Consider the following 18,759-nt stretch of genomic DNA (forward strand, 5'->3'; position numbering starts at 1 on the left):
ATGGTAAAATAATTTCTGGTCAAGTCTGATTTAAGTTCATCTCAATCCCGTAGGTACTTTCTGGTCCTAATCATGATCTCAATTCTCCCCAAATTTCTTTTAGGGGAGGCAGTATCATGTAACAAAACAGCACAGACTTGAGAGTGAGACACGCTTGGGTTTAAACCCCAGTGTTACCACATACTAGCTGTGTGACCTCCTGTAAGTTATCAAATATCTCTGCCTCGATTTTCATATCTATACAATGGAGATAACAAATTGAGAATTAAATTATGATGTATGCAAAGTATTCGGTGTAAGTACCTGACACATAGGGGAGGGCAGAGAGAGAGAGGGAGACACAGAATCCGAAGCAGGCTCCATTTCTCTGAGCTGTCAGCACAGAGCCCGACGTGGGGCTCGAAGTCACGAACCATGAGATCATGACCTGAGCTGAAGTCAGACGCTTAACCGTCTGAGCCACCCAAATGCCCCACCTCATTTTCAATATAGTGTCCCAATTATAAGTCACTAGCAATGGAAGTCCCTCAAGTTAGAACGTACAGAATGGTAAGTAAAGATTGGAAGGGTAATTCGACTAGTAAATAAAGGAGTAAAAGACTGAATGCAAATCTTTAGTATTTTCTTTCTCTATGCCTCTAATTATATACAAAGAAATACAGCAGAACGACACTGTTAACGGTGAGTATATACAAAGGTGGTCCATTTTCAAAGGGTAAAGTTTACAGTAATGCACTAAAAGGCCTCTGTGTCAAATTTAACAGGAAATTTGAAAAATTTTTAATGGTGCCTTGATATCAAGGTATGATTGAGTTTTTTCCTTCTAATGCATGTCAAAACAGGCTATTCTCTTACTTGAGTAACAGCTGGGTTCTTTTTGTAGTTTAGGCAGAGAAATTCTGCCAGGGCCAAAAGCAGTTCAGTTCCAACTGGAGCATTTCCATGGATACCAGCAACAAAACGGATCTTTGGTTCTTCGGGTTCAGATATGTTGGGCTTATTGGAGATCTCAAGGGACCAGATGTGACGATATTCGGAACTCTGTCCCAAACTTTCAAAAATCAAAAACATCAAGTCAGCAAGTAATCAAGCATTATGTTAAAGCCAACATACAGATTTTTTAAAAAATATGTTTCAGACATGAACACAAACATGAAAAGCCTTTCAAAACAGAAAGAATGCATCATTGTGTCAGAAAATCGCTTTTCCTTGACCAAAGAAAATCAAATACAAGTGAGATATTATCAGATTTAGGGAAGAGTATGGTTTGGTTCAGCATTCCTCCATATTCAGTCATTTTCATAGCATCTTCACAATATTTGCCCTTTCTTCTATAACCTATACTGTTTACTTAATGTGTGGCTTTTAAATTAACTCGCTTGAAATTTTAATTGTGGAAAAATTTAAATACACATAAATGTACAGAACCTTACTTTTTAAATGTAAATTAATTTATATAGATAAGATACTTTATACTTTACTATAAATGCAATACCAGTATCGCAGCAAACATCCTAAAGCGCTCTGCTCTTGCCCACGAGCTCTGAGCTTAAGGCCTGGTTTCTTTTACACAAAGGGAGATTTACAAGAGTTACATAGAAAAAAAAATTAGGATTTAATTGAGAAAGATTAATAGAATAGAAATTATTGGTTTCCCATGTTTCTAATCAGTGATACTTAGTACCTGTTGGTGGACCACCTAAAACTGTCTTGTGTCCCATCACTGGCAGGTGTTGCATATTTGGGGGAAAATATTTAACTAAAAAGTGCATCTTGATTTGCAAGGTTGAAAAAGCTTAAATAGATGAAGTAATGGATAGCAAAAATAATGTGCAATTTTATCTTTTAAAATAAGAAGGTCTATAAGCTCTATACAGCACTAAGATGGACAATATTAAAACCTGAACTGGACAGAAATATTCAAGAACCAGTTGAGGAAGAGAAGAAAGTGGTATTGCCAAAGTACTGGCAAAAACAAAGTAAAAAAACAGAAGGCTAGATAATGTTCATAAGGCACGTAGTAGAGGGCCATAAGCTCGGGGCAACTTGTAGAGTAAAACCCTCAATAAGCAGACAACAGGAATCAACAAATGAAGAAAATAATTTTCAAGTAACTGTAACAATTTTTTTCTCATCTTATTTTTATTCTATTTTTTTTTCTTTTTCTTTTCTTTCTTTTTTTTTTTTTTTTTATTCTCAAGTTAGTTAACATACAGTGTAGTCTTGGCATCTGGAGTAGAACCCAGTGATTCATCTCTTACATATCACACCCAGTGCTCGTCCTGAAAAGTGCCCTCCTTAAGTGACTGTAACAAGATTTAAAGAAGGTTTGTAATGAAACAGTGAAAGTGAGGCAGAGAAGCCCCAGAAAATGAAGATAAAGGCTGGCTCAGCATCAGTTTTACTTAAGCCAGTACTGGATATTTTCCCAGGACCCTTGATCACAGATGTCCCTAAGGCTTCAGGGAAAAGCAACTGTGAATAGAGACTAGAGTCCGGGGAATGGCAGCAACCAGGCTTCATTTTCTATTTGAAAAGAAAGAATGATCTCTGACAGGTGAACTCACAGTTCCAAATTTGTCCCTTGCCCCCAGAAAAATAAAACAAACTAAAAAACAGACAGGATGTGAATCTGCAGCTGAGAAAGTGGGAAAAGCGTTTTTAATTCAAAGTTATCACTAGGAAGAGTAATTTTATGTTTTCCAGGAGGCACAGACCATCCATTGCTAATCTAACAAGTAATTCTCCTCCAATGTTCCTCATAAAAGTTTTCAGATTCATTGTTAGAAAGAACTGTTTCAAAAGAAGTAAATCCAATTCTCCCCATATGCAGTTCCAAATAAATTACAAGAACCATTCAACATGGCTTATGTTGAATGTAACTTCTTTAAAAAAAGAAAAGGAAAGAAACAAAGAAAAAGAAAAGAAAAAAGAACGAACGAACGAATGAAAAAAGCAGTAAGAGGGTGACACTTACTTGGTGAGATTTGTGATGTGTGGGTAGTTCATCACAAGTCCTCTCAGAAACTCTGATAAGTCTTTGTACGAGTGGTATCGGTAAAGAGCCAGATTTGAGGAGGACCGTAACATGAGGCTTTCCAAACCATTCTCGGCTGAAAGGTCTTTAATTAAAGTTTCAAACTCTTTAGTGGTTGGATCACTGGCATCATCGGTGTTGGTGCTGTCCCCCTTTCCCTTCTTTGATTCATTGTTTGAATCTGCTGACGATCGAACAAGTGTGAAGTTGACCTGAATAGCACCTTCACTCTTTACAGTCACATTCTTGGTAACTGGATTATACCTGTAATAAAGGGGAGATTAGAGCCATGCTTCCACAGGTGGAGTACCTATGCTTTGCAGAAACAGAAGGCTGCAGAGGATATGTGAATCCTTGAGATAAATCCTATGAGAGTCAAATTTTTAACTTTGTGATAATTTATTATTTGTTTTAAACATAAATTAACAAAGAACAGACATGGGTAAACTGTAAAATATGAGTGGGTTTTTAAGATAAAATATATGACCTCAAAAGAAAGTTAGTATTTGCAGTAAACTCCACGTCTCCTGGAATCTGAGTTCAGTTGTCTGTCATCAGGGTATACGGTTGGAAAAATTTGAGAGGTACTAACTTAGGACATTAACTACCAAACACATCATTCTTGCCCTATTTTTCAGATATTTTGCTGCTTTCGTTTTTCTAATACGATGACAAAATGGAAGAAAAACAGAAAAGACCTCATTTCTCATTAGTGTGAAGTTCTAATCCATACATTTTATGGACCAATAGATATTTGAAATCTTTTTTAAAAAAGGTAGCAGTAACTAGAAATATTTTCATGTTCTTACCCTTACTTCAATATAATGTCCAAGCTAACTCTTCATAAATAAGATAACTAGTAAGGGAGGGGAATAATATCCATTTGTAACATCTACACTTGTTAAAACACAAAAAAGAAAACTACAACATGGTAAAAATGATGCATTTTGGATTAAACAGGTGGTTCTGATTCTAAGCTGTTTGTAAAGGGTAGAGAAGATAAAGAAAATTAAGTTTTATCCAAGGAAAAAAGTCCTAAGTTCATTGTCTCTTTTATTTTTTTTTAATGTTTATTTATTTTTGAAGGAGAGAGAGAGACAGAGTGTGAGTGGGGGAGGGGCAGAGAGAGAGGGAGACACAGAATCGGAAGCAGGCTCCGGGCTCTGAGCTGTCAGCACAGAGCCCGATGTGGTGCTCGAACCCACCAACTGTGAGATCATGACCTGAGCTGAAGTCAGACGCTCAACCAACTGAGCCACCCAGGCGCCCCGTCTCTTTTTTTTTTTTAAAGTAAATATATCTTTGTAGAAGTAAAACCTGTAAAAAAATATGAAAATGTCCTTTCTTAGAGAATTAGAAATAAGAAAGAAAATTTCACCAAAGCAATACCTCAACATAATAAAGGCCATATATGAAAAACCCACAGCTAACATCATACTCAATGGTGAAAACCTGAGAACTCTTCCTCTAAGATCAGGAACAAGACAAAGATGTCCACTCTTGCCACTTTTACAACAGAATACTGGAAGTCGTAGCCATAGCAACCCCGCCCCCCCCCAAAAAAAAAAAGAAAAAAGAAAAGAAAGAAAAGAAATAAGATGCATCCATATTGGTAAAGAGGTTAAACTGTCACTATTTGCAGGTGACATGATATCATACACAGTAAATCCTGAAGGCTACCCAAAAATCTACTAGTAGTAATCAATGAATTCAGTAAAGTTGCAGGATACAAAGTACCCAGAAAGTTGCAGGATACAAATACTACCCAGTAGCATTTCTACACATTAATAACAAAGTAGCAGAAAGAGAAATTAAGAAAACAATCTATTTACAATTGCATCAAAAAGAATAAAATACCTAGGAATAAAACTAAACAAAGAGGTGAAAACCTGTACTCTGAAAACTATAAAACACTGAAAAAAGATATTGAAGATGACACAAACAAATGGAAAGATATTCCATGTTCATGGATTGGAAGAATCGATATTTTTAAGATGTCCATACTACCTAAAGCAATTACAGATTCAATGCAATCCCTATCAAAATATCAATAGCATTTATTTTTACTTTTTTTTTTTATTTTGAGAGAGAGAGAGCATGTGAGCAGGGGAGAGGCAGAGAGACAGGGAGATAGGGAGAGAGAGAGAATCCCAAGCAGCTTCATACTGTCAATGCAGAGCCCAACATGGTACTTGATCTCACAAACCATTAGATCATGACCTGAACTGAGATCAAGAATTGGATGTTTAACCTACTGAGCCATGCAGGTGCCCCCCCAACAGCATTTTTCATAAAACTAGAACAAATAATATTAAAATTTGTATGGAAACACAAAAGACCCCAAATAGCCAAAGCAATCTTGAGAAAGAAAAACAAAGCTGGAGGTATCACAATTCCAGATTTCAAGATATACTGCAAAGTTGTAGTAATCAAAACAGCATGGTATTGGCACAAAAATAGACAAATATAGATCACTGGAATAGAATAGAGAGCCCAAAAATAAACCCACACATACATGGTCAATTAATCTATGATAAAAAAAAAAAAAGGCAAGAATATACAATAGGGATAAGGTAGTCTCTTCAATAAATGGTGCTGGGAAAACTGGACAGCCACATGTAAAAGAATGAAACTGGACCACTTTCTAACACCATACACATAAATAAATTCAAAATGGATTAAAGACCTAAATGTGAGACCTGAAACCATAAAAAATCCTAGAAGAGAACAGAGGTAGTAATTTTTCTAATCTTGGCCAAAGAAACATTTTTCTAGATATGTCTCCTAAGGCAAGGGAAACAAAAACAAAAATGAACTATTGGGACTACACCAAAATAAAATGTTTTTGCACAGTGAAGGAAATCATCAACAAAACAAAAAGGCAACCTACTGAACAAGAGAAGACATTTGCAAATGATATATTCAGTAAGGGATTAATATACCAAATATATAAAGAACTTATACAACTCAGCAGCCAAAAAACCCCCAAATAATCCTATTAAAAATTGGGCATAGGACCTGAATAGACATTTTTCCAGAGAAGATATATAAATGGTCAATAGGCACATGAAAAGATGCTCAACATTACTAACCATCAGGGAAATGCAAATCAAAACCACAACAAGATATTACCTTACACCTGTCAGAATGGCTAAAATAAAAAAGATAAGAAATAACAAGTGTTGGTAAGGACGAGGAGAAAAAGAACACTTTTACACTACTGGTGGGAATGTAAACTGGTAGAGCCACTGTGGAAAACACTATAGAGGTTTCTCAAAAAATTAAAAATAGAAATACCATATAAGCCAATAATGCCACTATTGACTATTTGCCCAAGGAAAACAAAACAGTAAATTGAAAAGATGCATGCAACCCTATGTTTATCGCAGCATTATTTATAATAGCCAAGAGATGGAAACAACCTAAGTGTCCATCAATAAACCAATGAATAAGGAAGATGTGGTGTATATACACAGTGGAATATAATGTAGCCATTAAAAAAAGATGAGATCGTGCCATTTGCAACAGCATGGATGGACCTAGAGGGTATTATGCTGAGTGAAATCAGTCAGACTGAGAAAGCAAATACTGTATGATTTCACTCAGATATGGAATCTCATAAAGCAAACTAATAAACAAACAAAAAGCAGAAACAGATGCATAAATACAGAGAAAAATCTGATAGTTGTGGGGGGCAGGTAAGCAAAATGGGGGAAGAGGAGTAGGAGTTATGGAATGAATAAGTCATAGAAATAACTTATTTCTATGTTATGGACTTCCAGTTATGGAATGAATAAGTCATAGAAATAAATGGTACAGTACAGGAAATACAGTTAATGGTATTGTAATAGCATTGTATAATGACCAACAGTAGCTACACTTACAGTGAGCATAGCATTATGTAAAGACTTGTTGAATCACTGTTGTATACCTGAAACTAATGTAACATTGTGTGTGAACTATACTCAAATTAAAAATACTTTTTTTAAATAGAAAAAAAAGAGAATGGTTTAAGTGTGGATAGAAAAAAGTGTGAAAGAGCTTTAAAAGGGAACAAATGTACGGGTGGCTCACTAGGTTGAGTGTCCGACTCTTGGTTTTGGCTCAGGTGATGACTCCAGGGCTGTGGGATTGAGCTCTGCATTGGGCTCTGTGCTGACTGTGGAGGCTGCTTGAGATATTCTCTCCCTCCCTCTGCCCCCTCCCCTAATCAATCAATCTCTCTCTCTCTCTCTCTCTCTCTCTCTCTCTCTCTCTCAATAAACAAATGAAAATAAAAGGCAACAAATGTAACTTCTAGTCATTGGACATGACTAGAAGTATACAGGAGAGCAGGCGTCATTTTTTCCCAACTAACAGGTGCTTCCCAGAATTGTTACCAATAGTGAAGGAAATTGCTCACATCTAGACAGGGAGCAGTGGACCTGAGAGGAGGAGGATAAAAGAGGCCACTGTCCAAAGTGCATAATTTCACAGATTTCTTAAATGTGATAATTCATGTACTCACTTTATCACTAGAGGAGATTCAAATGGGTAACCAGCTCTAAACTTCCCAGCATGAAACTCAGGGTTGCTTGGCTTCTCTGGGGCTTTCTGGCAATAATCTTCTAGGATACAACCATGTTTGTCTTTCCTTAAGCACTCAATTTTTTTTTCTTTTTTTTTTATTATATGAAATTTATTGTCAAATTAGTTTCCATACAACACCCAGTGCTCACCCCAAAAGATGCCCTCTTCAATGCCCATCACCTACCCTCCCCTCCCTCCCACCCCCCATCAACCCTCAGTTTGTTCTCAGTTTTTAAGAGTCTCTTAAAGCACTCAATTTCAAAGTATTCATTCACTCACCCTCGAGCAGATGCTGTGATCTTATAAGTTCCTGGAACCAAGAGACGCCAGTAATCTCCAGTCTTGTAAGTAGTCACTGGGTGATTAATTTCAGCAACACTAATGGTGGCATTTAATATACCCCTGCCGTCCGTGGCATCTAGGACAAATCCTTTGACACCTTGATGAACCTGGATAAAGTACAAGGACACCCATATGTCAATGGTAAAGATCATCATCTAATTATTTTGGGAGCTTACATCCCAAATAACAGATTGGTAATAAAATAAACATGTGGAGCAAAGAGGAATTTAGGAGTTAACAGTAAAGGTAAACACCCATTAAACAAAGTACTTTAGTTGCTGAAAGGCTAATTTTTCATAGGTTATGTTTGTCTTTATCATGAAGAATATAAATAAGATGGTTTAAACTTTAGCACTTCTGACAATTTCAGTATATAGGGCATTCTACAAGAAAACTGTCCTGGCCTCTTTAAAAGGGAAATGTCATTTTTAAAAAATGGAAGGACTATTATAGATTAAAGTGAATAAAGAGATGTAATAATCAAATGCAATGCATAAACCTTGACTAGATCCTGGTTCTGAAATATAGCTATGAAAAGACATTTTGGGGGAAAAGAAGGAAATCTGAATGTGGGCTAGGTATTAGGTAATATTAGAGAATTACTGTTAATTTTCTTCAGTGAGATAATGGCACTTGAAGATGTCATATAGAAGAATATCCTTATTCTAAAAGATGCATTCTGAAATATTTAGGGGTGAAATGCCATAATAGCTGCAGTTTATATTGAAATAGTTCAGGAATATGTGTGTATGTGGGTAAGTTTATATAAATAAAACAAATGCAGCAAAATGTTAAAAACTATTAAATCTAGGTATTTATTAGTAACGACTTTTCTATGTGTTTAAAATTTTTCATAATAAAGTGTTTTAAAAAATTAGTACGCAAACTCACAGCCTTTATGCCAGTCAATGCAGCAAAAAGAATAAAGCAGAAAAGTACCGGCACAAAGTATGAGATTACCCTACTAATTAACTAATATTAGCATATTTCTTACAGTCTTTACCTATTGGTCACCAAGCATATTCAAACAAAAGGAAATTAACCATTTCAACAGTGAACCACTGGCAAAAAGAAAAAGAATAAAAACACTTACCCCCTAGCCCATCTTTCTATCACTTGACAAATGCTTAGGGGTGTATCCAATTTATGTCAGTCTTTTATAAAGACAGAATAAAAAGTCATTATCCATTAAAAGCAAAACATCACTACCCTGTTTAATCATTTTCAACTCTTGCCTGCATGAGCTCTTCAACTCATTTTCATCCGTGAATTTTCCAGATAAAAATACTTAAAACATGAATAGTCCAAACTGGAATTCAGAAGAGCATATTTGAAAATCACCGTGTGAAAACTACATGTACACACAATACACACATGTATTTTTGCTCTTGGGAGAAATTTCATACTTCACTCCTTAATAGTTACCTGTTTCATAAACTGGATTAGAGATCTTCGATTCTGTTCCCAAAATTTCGGCAGATCTTTCTCGAATGGGTATTTCACACAACCTAGCTCAATAGTCACTTCAAAGCAATTTGTTTGTAAATAGTTCCAGTCCTGCATACCACCTGGAGGATAAAAAATTAAAATCAGTCACTCTGAAGAAGTAGAACTAGATCCCATCCCAAAAGGTAAATAACATTCCTAGTAAAAAGCTAAATCCAACTTTTCTTAGCATTGGTTGAAAAACAATAATATGTTCATTTGAGAGCTCTCTGATGCTTGTAGTACAGGTAAGACACCTGTACCTTCATGTTCAAGAAGAATTCAAGTGTAGGGGCGCCTGGTGGCTCAGTCGGTTAAGCATCTGACTTCAGCTCAGGTCACGATCTCAGGGGTTGTGAGTTCAAGTCCCACGTGAGGCTCTGTGCTGACAGAGCCTGGAGCATGCTTCAGTTTCTCTGTTTCCCTCTCTCTCTGCCCCTTCCCTGCTTGTGCTCTGTCTCTCTCTCTCTCAAAAATAAATAAACATTAAAAAAATTAAAAAAAAAAAAGAATTCAAATGTGGCTTACACTCTTCATATCAGCACATCTAAGGTTTTTTGTCATAGCCAGAGATAAAATATAACACTTTCATGAAGTTTTAGTACACTATCTTTACTCAAAATTTTTTAAAAATGTTTTTATTTTATTTTTGAGAGAGAGAGAGACAGAGTGCAAGCAGGGGAGGAGCAGAGAGACAGGGAGACACAGAATTGGAAGCAGGCTCCAGGCTCTGAGCTGTCAGCACAGAGCCCTATGTGAGGCTTGAACCCATGAACTATGAGATCATGACCTGAGCCAAAGTCGGACACTTAACCAATTGAGCCACTCAGGTACCCCAACATGTTTCAAATTTAAAAACAGTTGAAAAGGTTATTTGAATGTTTTAAATTACTTAAACAATATTTTTAAAGGAATGATATTTTCTTAAAATTAAAAAATCAGTAAGAAGTAGCACCATCCAGGGTGACAGAAAATCCAAGTTATATGGCCTTGGTATTAAAGAATGTTTACCTGGGACATTATACCAACTAGCTCCATTTGTTATCCCATGAGGAAAGTATTCATTAGGGTACATATTCTTGCAGGGTCTACCTTGAAACATCTGGGCATTTTCCTGAAAAAAAAAAAAATTAAGAATCTTTACTTATACTTGTTTCCATCTACATCAAAAACTACAGGAAGGATAAGGAAAAACAATAAAAGTGGTTACCAATAGGGTGTATGTGGGGGTGGGAATGGGGTGGATGGAAGCATGGGAAGCAGTCAGACTTTTCAATGTATATCTTTCTATGCCATATATAAACAACCCACCTGGATTAAAATACACACACACATACAAATATATATATATGTGTGTGTATATATATATATATATATATATATACACATTTGTATATATATATACATACATTTGTATGTATATACATTTTTATGTATATATATACATTTGTATGTACATACATTTGTATGTGTATATATATATATATACATTTGTATATATATATATATTTGTGTGTGTGTGTGTATATATATATGTGTATATATATATATATATATATATGAACAATCCCCCCTTTCATAAATTTAACATACCAATTATAAGCTTATGATTCCATTGCTTTCTTTTTTTAATCCCATTGCTTTTTTAAAAAATGTTTATTTATTTTGAGAGAGAGAGAGAGATATAGGCAGAGAGAATCCCAAGCAGACTTCGTGCTGTTAGCACAGATCCCAACACGGGGCTCAATCTCACAAACTGTGAGATCTTGACCTGAGCCAAAATCAAGAGTCAGACACTTACCCAAATGAGCCACTGAGATGTCCCCCACTGCTTTCTTATTGAATAAAAATTATTATTTTAGATTACCTTAATAATTGTGCCATGCTCTTTTGCTTTCTGGTTTTTCCACTAAAGGCTTACATACATCTATGTCTTTATCTCCATTTCCATCAATATCTATCCATTTAATTATAAATTATATAGATATACTACTATATTAATATAACATATATAATATAAACCTACATAAAAAAACATTTAAAGGATAAATTTAAAACTACAAATAGGATTTTTAATATATTTTTCCTACATCTTAGTGGATCATCTAGTATAAATCTGACTCTAGACAACATAGTTCTAGGAAGTAGCTATTAACATTTTGACTTTATTCTCAGAGTAATAAAGAGCCACTAAAAATCTCTGAAGAAAGGATGATATGTGAAGTATTCATGGCTCTAGGAAATTTATCCTAGTAATAATGTAAAAAACAAACCAAAGCCAGGGAGATCCATCAGAGTACTACTGAAACAATCCAAGTGTGAGATCATGAGCCCCTGGATTTGATTTTACCAGTGCATTTTACCATCTCCTTTAATTCTCGTTACTCTGATAATTGTTTTTAAACCTAAATTAATTTTTTTCAAGCAAACAGTTTGACAAGTTAAAGAAGACTGGGGGTAAGGATCTAACTGTCCAGTCTCAGACCACACAGTCTAAAAGTAATATACCAAGATACTAAATGATGGATAGTCTTTAGGTTTCTCTTCTTCTTGTTGCTTGCCTGTATCTTCTAATCTTTTTACAATAACTTCCATTCTATGAAACAGTTTTTCAAAGAGGCATTTACAGAGTGGTGACAGGTAAAGCAATTGGATAAAATTGCCAAGACCGTAAAACGGCTGAGGACAGAAGATGGAGGGGGAAAAAAAAGGAAAAGAGACAATGTCCAGCCAACAAAAGAGAAAAAACAACTTTCTATTATACAATGGGACAGAGATCAAGGGAAGAAGACAATACTGTCAGACTTCAGAGGTCAAGAAAGGAAAGAAAGAAAGAAAAAGAAAAAGAAAGAAAGAAAGAAAGAAAGAAAGAAAGAAAGAAAGAAAGAAAGAAAGAAAGAACGAACGAACAGATTTCTGGTAAGCCTAGATGGGGCACCTCCAGGTAAAACAATGTAGGCAGAAGACAGATGACAAGAAACTGAGAGGAGAGAACAATAAGGGAGTGGAGATAAGAGACTACTTCCTTTTCTTCTTTTCTTTTGATTTCTCTTGAACTAATTTTAGACTTGCAGAAAAGTTACAAAAATAGTAGAGTTTTATATACCCTTGATCCAGTTTTTCCTAATGTTAGTATCTTGTATATCCATAGTACAGTTACCAAGATAAGGAAATTAATACTGGAATACTACTATTAACTAAAGTAAACTAATTTTTATTAAAAATCAGTAGTTTTTTCCACTAATGCCTCCTTGAAATTTTCTTGTCACTTGATATCTGTCACACTGTACAATAGAAAGCTCTGTTTCTTTCACTTAATTGAATTCATTGAATTTCATTGTACTTAAAATATAATAAAAGTTATTGTAGAAAGATTAGAAAATTTAGGAGCACAAAAGGAGAAAAATATAAGCCTAGAGATCATCAATCAGTTAATATTTTGGTATATAACTTTTAGACTTTTTTTTGGCTTACATATAAACTGGGATGGTTGGGAATGGATGCCCCATCCCTTAGTCTTACGGTTCTCAAAATCTGCTTTATTCAAATATAATTCACGTACAACTCAACTCACCCACTTAAAGTGTGCAACTCAATGGTTTTTGGTATATTCACTGAATTGTGTGACAATCTCCATGGTAAATTTTAGGAAATTTTTATCACCCCAAAGAAATCCATACTCATCAGCATTCCTCATTTTCCTCCAACCTCTTCCCTGCCCCTCCCTGCCTCCCAAGCCCTAGGCAACCACCAATCTATTTTCTGTCTCTATGGATTTGCCTGTTCCAGAAATTTCATATAAATGAATCATACAATATGTAGTCTCTTGTGACTTATTCTTTCACTTAGCATAATGTTTTCAAGAGTCATTCAAGTTGTAATTCATATCAGTACTCAATTCCCTGAGTACTCTTCCACTGCATGAATATACCATATTTTGTTTATCCATTTATCAATTGATGGACATTTGGGTTGTTTCCATTTTTGCCTATTATGGAATGCTGCTACGACGTTCATGTATAGTTGACCCTTGAATAACATGAGGGTTAGCGGTGCCAATGCCCCCACACAAAAATCCAGGTATAATTTCTGACTCCCCCAAAACTTAACTAGTAAAAGCCAGAAGTCTTACTGATAACGTAACCAGTGAATTAACATATATTTTATATGTTATATGTATTATATACTATATTCTTACAATAAAGTTAGAGAAAATGTTATTAAGAAAATCATAAAGAAGAGAAAATACATTTGCAGTACTGTGCTGTATTTACAGAAGAAAGTCCACATACAAGTGGACCCATGCAGTTAAAACCCCTATTGTTCAAGGATCAACTGTACAAGTTTTTGTGTGGACATATGTTTTCACTTCTCTTGGGCATATACCTAGAAGTGGAACTGTCAGGTCATGTGATAATTCTATATTCAACACTCTTAGGAACTGCAATACTGTTTTCTAAAGCAGTTGTGTGCCATTTCACATTTCCACCAGCAATATACAAGGGTTCTAATTTCTCCACATTTTTACCAATACTTGTTATTTTCCATTTTTTAAATTATAAGCAATCCTAGTGGGTACAAAATAATATCTTATTGTGGTTTTGATTTGCATTTCCTTGACAGCTAACGATATTGAGTATCTTTTTGTGTGCTTCTTGATAATTTGTATATCTTCTTTAGAGAAATGTATATTCAAATCCTTTGCCCATTTTTCAATTAAGTTGTCAATCAGTTCAATTAGTTATAAGAGTTCTTCACATTCTAGATATGATTCTTATCAGATACATAATTTTCTCCTATTTTGTTGGTTGTTTTTATAGTTCCTTGATATTCTGTTATGTGTTGAATTCTGGCCCCCTAAAAAAGATATGTTGGAAGTCCTAACCCCAAAGACTTCAGAATGTGACTATATTTGATTACAGAGGTATTCAGGTTAAAATGAGGTAATTAGAATGGGCTCTAATCCAATATGACAGATATCTTTATAAAAAGAGAAAACTTGGACACAGACACAGGGAGAATGCCATGTGAAGACAGAGGAGTGGAGTAATCCATCTAGAAGCCAATGAATGCCAAAGATTGCAAGCAAAACAACAGAAGATATGAAAAGACAAGGAAGAATTCCCCTACAGGTTTCAGAGACAGCTTGACTTTGCCAACACCTTCATTTTGGACTTCTAGACTCTAGGACTAAAAGACAATAAATATCTGTTGTTTTAGGGCACCCGGTTGGTAGACCTTTGTCACAGCACCCTTAGGAAACTAGTACAGTATTGTAGCAAAAATGTTTTTAACTTGTGATGATATTCAATGTATATATATTTTTGGTCACTTGTGCTTCTGATGTCATATTGAGGAAACCATTGTCTAACCCAATGTCACAAAGATATATTACTATATTTCTTCCAAAAGTTTTTTTTAAAGTTTTAATTAATTAATTAACTAATTAAGCTATCTATCTATCTAGAGAGAGAGAGAGAATACAAGCAGGGAAGGGGCAGAGAGAGAGAATTCCCAGGAGGCTCCGTGCTGTCAGCACGGAGCCCAGTGTGGGCCCGATATCATGAACCATGAGATCATGACCTGAGCCAAAATCAAGAGTCAGGTGCTCAAGCTACTGAGCCACCCGGGCACCTTCTAAAAGTTTTTTTTTTTTTTTTAAGTTTATGTATTTATTTTGAGAGAAAGTGCGAGCATGAGCGAGGGAGTAGCAAAGAGATGCGAGAGAGAGAATCTCAAGTAGGCTCCATGTCAGCCAGTGTGGAGCCTGATCTGGGGCTCAATCCCATGAACTGTGAGATCGTGACCTGAGCCTAAACCAAGAGTCAGATGCTTAACCGACTGAGCCACTCAGGCACCCCTATTTTTTCTATAACTTTTATGGTTTTAGCTCCTATATTTAGGAATATAATACATTTTGAGTTAATTTTTGGGTGTGGTGTGAGGAAGGGGCCCAAATTCATGCTTTTGCCTGTTCATATCCAGTTTTCCCATCACTATTTGGTGGAAAGATTATTATTATTTCTCCATTGAATTGTCTTGGTGCTCTTGTCAAAAAATCCATTGACCATACATGTAAGAGTTTATATCTGGACTCAATTCTATTTCATTGATTCCTGTGTCCATCCTTATGTCAGTATCTCAGTACTTAATTACTATAGTTTTACAATAAGTTTCAAATTGGGAAGTATGAGGCCTTTAACTCTTGTTATTTTTAATTTAATTTTATTTTTTTAATGTTTTATTTTTTTATTTTAGGGGGGGGGTGCGGGGCAGAGAGAGAGGGGGACAGAGGACCCAAAGCAGGCTCTGTGCTGATGGCAGAGAGCCTGATGCAGGCATAAACTCACAAACCGTGAGATCATGACCTTGAGCCAAAGTCAGATGCTTTGACCAAGAGAGCCACCCAGATGCCCCTATTTTTCATTTTAGAGATAATTTTGTCTTTTTCTTCAATTTCCTTCCTGAGTTTTATCAACTGTTCTTCATTTGTTCCTATCTTTTTTTTTTTTTCCCATTTCTGTTTTCATCTCTTAAATATCTGAGTCTACATGGTTTTTCATATTCTCAATGGGTGTTTGGGTATATTTCATCTGTTTGGAGTGCTGACTTATAGTTTTCTTCTGCTTCTTGATTGTTTTTTGGTCCTAGTAAGGTTTCCTCAGGCAATATGTGTGAAATTTCATTTCCCGATTTTCTGAAATGCTTCTCCATGGATTTTACTTACCTCTTGTTCATTTTTATGATACTGGGCTGTTATACATGATTCTTAGTTAATGGTGCCTTTTTCTGTCAGTCTAGCAGTCAAGGCACTTTAGTGTATTTCTGTTTTTTTGTTTATTTGTCTTGATGTAGGATGGAACTGTAGGTCCTCTGATTTTATGGTTCTCTTCTATCTTGGACAACCCTATGTTTCCCCTTTTTCCTTCTTTTACTCTTCACATTCCAATGGTCAAAGAGCACTTCTTCATTTCTTTTCACCTTTTTTCTGCTCCAGAAGTTAAGAGTTTGGAAGATTTCCCTTTGAACCTATTCTTTTAAATTGTGCCTGTCCCTTTAAATTGCATCAGACCATGTAAGTTGTATGTTCTTTGAAATCTCTTCCCAATATTCCCATGCTCTCATCTGCCCAGTTACTATTTTATTTAGGTTTCAGATTTCGGGGGTACTTAAAGTTTGGTGGTCATTTCATCACCTTCAGGGTTGCCCTTCACTAGTCTCCCTCTTCTGTCTTCACAGAGTGTCTCAGTCTGCTTTTCCTCATCATGAAGCTATGGCAGGGCACAGGGGGGGTTGGGTGCATGATAGATCATGACACATCACAGCTAAGAGAAAGGAAGCTGTGAGTAAAGACTGAGGATTTTAATTATCACCTTTCCCATTTACAACAGAAAAAACAAAGGCACAAGATTCCAGAGGAGGCAGGATGTGGTAGGATCAAGAAATGGAGGAGAATATGGGAAAGACATCAATTGATAATACCTGAGAAGACAGAATCTGAATGAACTCACATCAGATTATTCAGAGTTCTATCTATTTAGTTCAAGGTACAGTGATCTACTGAGAATAAGGGGAGTAAAGCTGGGATTAGGAGGCTCAGGTAGAGGATAAAGGCTGAGAATCGCCAAAGTGTCTAGCAGCAAAACATGAAATACTGTCAAGTAGAACTGAGGGTTCAGCTGAGGCTAGAAAGCCTACATATGTATGCAGTGTTGTCAATTTCCATGACTGTGTGACTTTTCTGGGATGTAGAAGAGAGACAGTGGCAATTACTGAGGACCGGACATTGGCAAGGCAGGTATGTCAAAGGGTATTCCAAAGTGTAAATGAGGGCATCACTAAAGTGGATGTCTATAGGTTTAGCTGGGTAGAGAGTAAAATCAAAACAATTCAAGGTCAAAGAAAACAAAAAGAGGCTAAGAACTAGAAATCACAATAAGGATAAAAAGCAGAACTATAAGATTGGGCACCAAATGTGCAAAATCTGACCACTTAGATTTTATTTTGCTATTCAGAGGGTATCCGACTCTTCTCTTATGCCATGAACATCCCTCTAAAAGTGGTGTGCCCAAACAGAAGACAACTATTCCTTAAAGTGTAATAATAGACATATTCCCCTGTTAGAAACTCTCAACAAGGTCCACTTGTGCAGAATGAAGGTGTGGAAAATGTAAAACAACAGAAAGCTGTGATTAGAGACCACAGAGTTACAGTATTAATATCCTTTACCTATAACCAATGGAGTCACAGACTGAGTCTGTAATAAGACCAAAAATTGAAACTAACAAGTCTAGTTTCCAAGCCCCAACTTTTAACACAGTATCTAAGAACAAGTTTTAAATTAAAATTTCACACAAACACACAAATATGACATTTCTGATTGTAAAAGTAGTGTATGTTTATTACAGAAAGTTTAGAAAATACGGTAATTTCTACCTACTTTCCCTTTCTACGTTAGTACAGTCTTTTCAATAGCTTAGACTAGTGGTTGGCAGTTTTTTTCTGTAAAGGGCCAGAGAGTAAAAATTCTAGACTTTACAGGCTTGAAAGTGTCTGTTTCAACTACTCAACTCTACCCTCTGCACCTATCCAGATGAATGCTGTGCTTTTATTCTTTAGTCTACTAATATGGTTCATTACACTGACTTATTTTCAAATGCTGAAAGAGGAAGAAGCCACAGACAGTACGTAAAAAATAAAATATGGATGTGGCTGTATGTCAATAAAATTTTATTTACAAAACCATTAGTGGGCTGGATTTGGCCCTAGAGCTGTAGCTTGTCAACCCCTACCTTAGACACTTCACTAGATTTATAACTTAAGTACTAGTCAAATGAAATAAACTAGCATGCTAATTTATAATTTTTAGTTTATGAGGATTCAGGTACTATGCTAAAAACTGTAGATGAAAAGACATTACTTGAGCTTAAAGGTTAATGGGGAAACACATAGTACATTCACAGTGAGGTGGAAAACAGGAGAAAAAGTGGTAATACTGCCTGAAAGGAATCATGGAAAGACTTAACCGAGGAGAAAGCACTTGACCTGTGTCTTACAGGACTTTGTTTTAATGCATTTTTTTAATTAAAAAAATTTATAGCATTTTATGTTTAAATACGACCCTACCTTTGAATAAGAAAGTGCTATTTGTTGAAACACAGCATCATCTGGTGATTTACTGTATGTGGCAAGCCCTTGTTCATCATCATCAAAAGGGTAGTTCACTACCAAAGAACCTGCAAGGGAACAAAGGAAAATGTTCTATGATATCTCCTTCAAGATGGATCTTCAACATAAATAAAGTACACTTTCACAATACTGCCAGA

General features: G+C 35.6%; 1 protein-coding gene across 1 annotated transcript in view; it reads right to left on the reverse strand.

Annotated features, from left to right (window-relative positions):
- The window catches only part of CPD (carboxypeptidase D), an 81,161-nt gene that overhangs the window by 16,999 nt on the left and 45,403 nt on the right, over positions 1-18,759 (reverse strand). Inside the window, exons 8-13 of the mRNA XM_015534877.2 lie at positions 18,560-18,669; positions 10,445-10,547; positions 9,374-9,516; positions 7,886-8,055; positions 2,978-3,301; positions 856-1,051 (exon numbers count right to left, since the gene is read on the reverse strand). Of these exons, the coding sequence (XP_015390363.2) occupies positions 856-1,051; positions 2,978-3,301; positions 7,886-8,055; positions 9,374-9,516; positions 10,445-10,547; positions 18,560-18,669 (1,046 nt within the window). The remainder of the gene's footprint in view (positions 1-855; positions 1,052-2,977; positions 3,302-7,885; positions 8,056-9,373; positions 9,517-10,444; positions 10,548-18,559; positions 18,670-18,759) is intronic.

The sequence above is a fragment of the Panthera tigris genome, chromosome E1 (genome assembly GCF_018350195.1).
Source record: "Panthera tigris isolate Pti1 chromosome E1, P.tigris_Pti1_mat1.1, whole genome shotgun sequence".
In the NCBI taxonomy this organism is placed as follows: Eukaryota; Metazoa; Chordata; class Mammalia; order Carnivora; family Felidae; genus Panthera; species Panthera tigris.